Source organism: Plasmodium reichenowi, chromosome 6, assembly GCF_001601855.1.
Source record: "Plasmodium reichenowi strain SY57 chromosome 6, whole genome shotgun sequence".
NCBI classification, from domain to species: Eukaryota; Apicomplexa; class Aconoidasida; order Haemosporida; family Plasmodiidae; genus Plasmodium; species Plasmodium reichenowi.
The window spans coordinates 474,682-480,231 of record NC_033651.1 but is presented as its reverse complement, the minus strand read 5'-3'; the positions used below and the strand labels follow the sequence as shown (position 1 = coordinate 480,231).

The window sequence follows — 5,550 nt, the reverse complement described above, 5'->3', positions numbered from 1 at the left end:
TTAATCCAGCTCGTACTCTAAAAAAAAAAAATAATAATAATATATACAAAAAAAAAAAAAAAAAAAAAAAAAAAAAAAAAGAAATCTTTATATAATGTATATATATATATATATATATATATATATGTATAATGTTTATGTCATATTATTTATTTTTATATTTTTTTTGTAATATGAAATAATTTGTCATATATAATAATATATATATTATTTATATAACACTTTTGATGATTTGTTTAAAAAAAAAAAAACAAAGATGGATTCTTTAAAGTTTAATATTAAAGTGCCTTTGCTTGAGAAAGCAGCCTCAAATATGAAAGACATAATATCTCACATAAAATTAAACGATGGTATTTATTTCGATAAGAATAAATATGATGAGAACGATATAATTATGAATTTAGAATGTACGAATATCTATAAAAAGATTGAAACGATGAAACATATTCTTATAGCTCATATATTAAAAATAGATGTATCCAATTTATTTTTTGATGTATTAAAAAATATATCTATAAATAATTTAACTCTTAAAAAATTAATATATAATTATTTAATACTATATGCAGAAGGAAATGAAGATTTAACAATATTAACAATAAATTCTTTTAAAAACGATTTAAATAATAATAATTACCAAATAAGAGCTTCAGCATTAAAAGCTATGGCATCTATAAAATCTATAGATATGATAAATATATTAATGAATTCTTTAAAAAAATTATCTAAAGATAAATCACCATACGTTAGAAAGTCATGTGCAGATGTTATACCTTCTATATATAATATAGATAAAGATCAATTTGTGTTTTTAAGAAAAATACTTTTAGATTTAATAAATGATCAAGATGTTGTAGTACTCTCCTCAGCAATCATGTCATTTAATTCGTTATGTATATATAATCATACATATGGTAACAATAATTATGATAATAATAATATAAATAATTGTGATTTCACTTTACAAGACTTTCATAATTTTAAACCAAATATTTACAAATATGTAAGTTCGAATGACTTGAATTATCTAGATAAAAATAATTCGGACTCTTATGATTTTCTTTATCTCTCATCATATGAACATTTTTGTAAAATTAACTGTATAGAAAATGAAAGGTGTAAGATGAGTGAACAAAAAGATGGCATGTTAGAAGGAAAGGAAAACCAACGTCCAAAGGATGAAACGGATGATAATAATAATAATAATAATAATAATAGATGTGATGATGATAATAATAATAATAGATGTGATGATAATAATAATAATAATGGATGTGATGATAATAATAATAATATTGGATGTGATGATAATAATAATAATAATAATAATGCTAGAGTTAATCATATCCATATGAATGAAAACCATATTGATAAAAAAAAAAATAAGGATGCTCCTAATATATTTATGAAGGACAATTTTTTGGAAGATCCAAAAGAATGTTCAAGTTATAAAGAAAATAATGAAATGTATAATTCATTATTATGCTTACATCCATATTATTACAAGTTATGTTCTTATTTATTAATTATGCATCCATATCATCAAACATATCTCATTGATCTTTTATTACGATATTGTAAAATGTTTTACAAAGATCCGCTTAGTAATAAAAAAATTAATTTAAAAAAGAAAATGAAAAAGGAAAATAACTTGATATGCTATAATCGTAGTTTTATAAATAATCAAAGTTGTTATCTTCACAATATTGATGAAGATGATTTTTCTTCATATGATATAGATATAGAAATATTTATAGATAAATTATTATTATTATTATCATCCAATAGTTACAGTGTTGTTTTGATGTGTATATCTTCCTTATACCATTTGACAAAATTTTTTTATAAAGAATATATAATAGATTCTATAATAAATACCTTATTTAGATGTACTATGGAAAAGAATGAAGATATGTATGAAATATTTTTAAAAAGTGTAAAACATATTATTATATATTTAAAAGATGATTTTGTAAAATACATATCTTTTTTTTATATCAAACCTCAAGATAATAATATTATAAAATCTATAAAAATAGATCTATTATATATATTAAAAAATGATTATAATAAAATTATTATATTAGAAGAATTTTTACATATTTTATATATTCCTGGTAATACTGAAGATATTATAAAAAAATTGTTCTCTTATATAACATCTATAGCTTTAACAAATTCTATTTGTTTATCAAGGGCTATGCAGCATATTATTATTATGTTAAATTCAAATATTAAATTATATTCATATCAATCCATATTATCTTTAAGAAAATTATTACAACAAAGTCATAAAAATCAAATTGTCCAAATTCTTTTTTTTTTATGTAAAATCTTATTATCTATTCAACTAGAAGAAGTTAAAATATCAATCCTTTGGACCTTAACTAAATATCAAAAATATATTGATCCTTTATTATTGTATGATATATCTCGCTTATTATTAAAATCTTTTCATACATCTACCAAAGTTATCAAAATACATATAATTCATTTTGTCTTCAAAATATGGATATATCAGTATGCTTCTCTAATGCTACTATCAAATGAACATGTCAACAATCAAACGAACCATACCATTCATAGTAATAATAATATTAATAATAATAATAATATTAATTTAAATGAAAAAATTGATTTCAACCAAGGTAAAGATCAAATTAACATGTACACAGAAACTTCACAAGATACATATTTCGAAGGAAATAAAATTCATCAAGTGAAAAAATATCTATTTCAAGATGATAATGTCATAAAAGATGAACATATACACCAAATAGATAATGAGCAGGAAAATAATAAAATGAATCCCAACAATAAAAAGAACAACAATAATAATGACAATAATGATAATAATAATGATAATAATGAACATACATTAACCAACTCATTTTATACAAACGACAAATTTAGTAAAAACAATATTTCCATATTAAAAAAGCATTTTGAAAATTACGAAAAATTATGTAAACAAACTTTTATGATAGCATTGAAAGATCAAAATTTTAATGTTCAAGATACCAGCAAAACGTATATTAATATCTTCTTAAGATTAAAAGAATTAAGTGCACAAAAAAATATTTCTTTAAATATATTACAAGGAAATTTTTTTAATGAACATGTAGATATTTATTCCCTTCCTATGTATTTTTTAAAAGATTTTTTTAGAAATGATGACAACATCGTTTCTTCAAAAGTCTTACCAGAAAATGAAAAGAATTGCAGCATGAAGGTGGATGCTCATGAAAAAAAAACAAGTGATGACAAGATAAATGTGGATGATAAGATAAAAGTTGAGGATAATACGATAAAAACAAGTTATGATAAAACAAATCCATGTAATGATAAAATAAATGAAAAATATGATTCAAACTCTTCACCATGTGAAGAAAATACTTCAAATGATTTTAACTATACCAAAAATCCATTTTTATTTCAACTAAATACTGTATCTAATATATTAAATAAAAAAATTTCATCATATGTGGAATTACCTGATTTTGCAAACGATGACCTACCAAAAATTGAACACATTAATAAAAATGAAAAAAAAGAAAATATTACTAGCATTTCTTCAAAAGATATACCGAGAAATAATCCATATAATAAATTCATCAATGAACGTGTTTTTACTAATATGGATGATTTCTATAAAGAACAAAATTTTCATACATGTCACCAAACAAATAAAAACTCTTCAGGAAAATATATGCTCTTTAATAAAGGCACAAAAATTCAAGGTGAAGACGAAGAATCTGAGGATGAAAATGAACATACAAATGAACATGCAAATGAACATACAAACGAACATACAAATGAACATACAAATGAACATACAAATGAACATCCAACATTTTGTAACAATTCAAACAATCAATCCACAAGCATTAATAATACTTCTCATTTCAAACATGATCAAATAATCGATGAACAAATAATCGATGAACAAATGGATGATATAGAAAAATTCTTTTTTAGTAACTCAGATTAAGAAACAATCAAAATTAAAAAAAGTCCTAAGTTATTATACTATAATGAATAAATAAATATATACATATATTTTATCTTTTGAATGATGAAAATTTTCTTTTCTTTTTTTTTTTTTTTTTTTTTTCATGAACGGTTCATAATTTTTTATGTAAAAAAATAAAAAAAATATATGAACAAGTAAGGTAAAAAAATATAAAGAAAGAAATGAAGAAGAGACAAAAGTAATTATATTGTGTCTATAATATTTATGTTATTCCTAGATATTACATATATATATATATATATATATATATATATATATTTCCGTATTATTAAATATATGTATATGTGTTTTATGTGCTTTTATTTTTAAAGATAGATTATTTAATTACTAAAAAAAAAAAAAAAAAAAAAACAAGTTGTAAATGTTTTGTTATACCCATTTGGTTAAAAAAAATAATAATAAATAAATACATAAATAATACATATATATATATATATATATATATATATATATATATATATATACATTTGTATGTTTAAATACTATTATTCGATCAAATATTGTATATATATTTTTTCTATACAATTTTATAATAATAAACCTACTGCTCTTGCTCCTTCAGCTAGAGCCTCCACTTTCCCAGCATATGGATGTCTAGCTCGATCGAAGCGTACTTTAAATATGCCTTTACTTAAAGCTTTTTTCCCTATGATTTTACCAATTTCCCATGCCGATTTAATAGTTCGCCCATTGTTTATAACACGGTTTGTTGCTTTTCTTCTGTATGTTCCTAATATTTTCGAAAGTGTAGCATCTCTTGAGCATGTTGAACATAATACATATTTTTTATAATCATCAATTATTGAAGCATATATATGATTATTTGTATTTCTCACTCTAAGTCTTGGAACTCTTTTTCCTTCTCTTATTTCTTTATCGACATTTGAACATTGGTTCTCATCTGAATTTTTTTCAACTTTCTCAACTTTCTCTTTTAATAAACATTCCAAAATTTTCTAAAAGGATAAAAAAAAATAAAAATAAAAATAAAAATAAAAAATAGAAAAAAAAAAAAAAAAAAGTGAAATGAAATGAAATGAAATATACACATACATACATACATACATATATATATATATATATAGATAGATATATATATATATATATATTTTTTTTTTTTTTTTTAATATTACACTTCTGGGTCTTTTTCTTTTCTTCTCCTTAAGGTCTTTATTAGCTCTAGTTGTTACTTGTTCAGGTGTACTTTTCTTTTTGTTTTTTTTTTCAGAGTATAATAAAAAATTCGGCTTATACAAAACCCTCTTGTTAATTATGAAATTTTCTATTACACCAAGAAAAATAAAAATTATTGAAAATAATATGAAAGATATGTACATATTAAAAATGTACAGTATGGGATTTATACAAAAAAAAAAAAAAAAAAAAAGGAAAAAAAGGAACCAGATAAGTATTAATGTATTTATAATATTTTCAAAAAAAGGGTCAAATTATTAAATTATATAAAAAAAAAAAAAAAAAAAAAAAAAAAAAAAAATATATTATTATATATAAAAAAA

General features: G+C 20.8%; 2 protein-coding genes across 2 annotated transcripts; one reads left to right on the top strand and one right to left on the bottom strand.

Annotated features, from left to right (window-relative positions):
* Nucleotides 1–256: 256 nt before the first annotated feature.
* PRSY57_0612200 (AP-3 complex subunit beta, putative) lies at nt 257–3,991 on the top strand (the record flags this gene model as incomplete). Its single annotated transcript, XM_012906498.2, has 1 exon — nt 257–3,991. The coding sequence occupies one exon, from the start codon at nt 257–259 to the stop codon at nt 3,989–3,991; it is 3,735 nt and encodes a 1,244-aa protein (XP_012761952.2).
* A 569-nt stretch (nt 3,992–4,560) lies between these two features.
* PRSY57_0612100 (apicoplast ribosomal protein L18 precursor, putative) lies at nt 4,561–5,370 on the bottom strand (the record flags this gene model as incomplete). Its single annotated transcript, XM_012906497.2, has 2 exons — nt 4,561–4,989; nt 5,167–5,370. The coding sequence occupies 2 exons, from the start codon at nt 5,368–5,370 to the stop codon at nt 4,561–4,563; spliced, it is 633 nt and encodes a 210-aa protein (XP_012761951.2).
* Nucleotides 5,371–5,550: the final 180 nt, after the last annotated feature.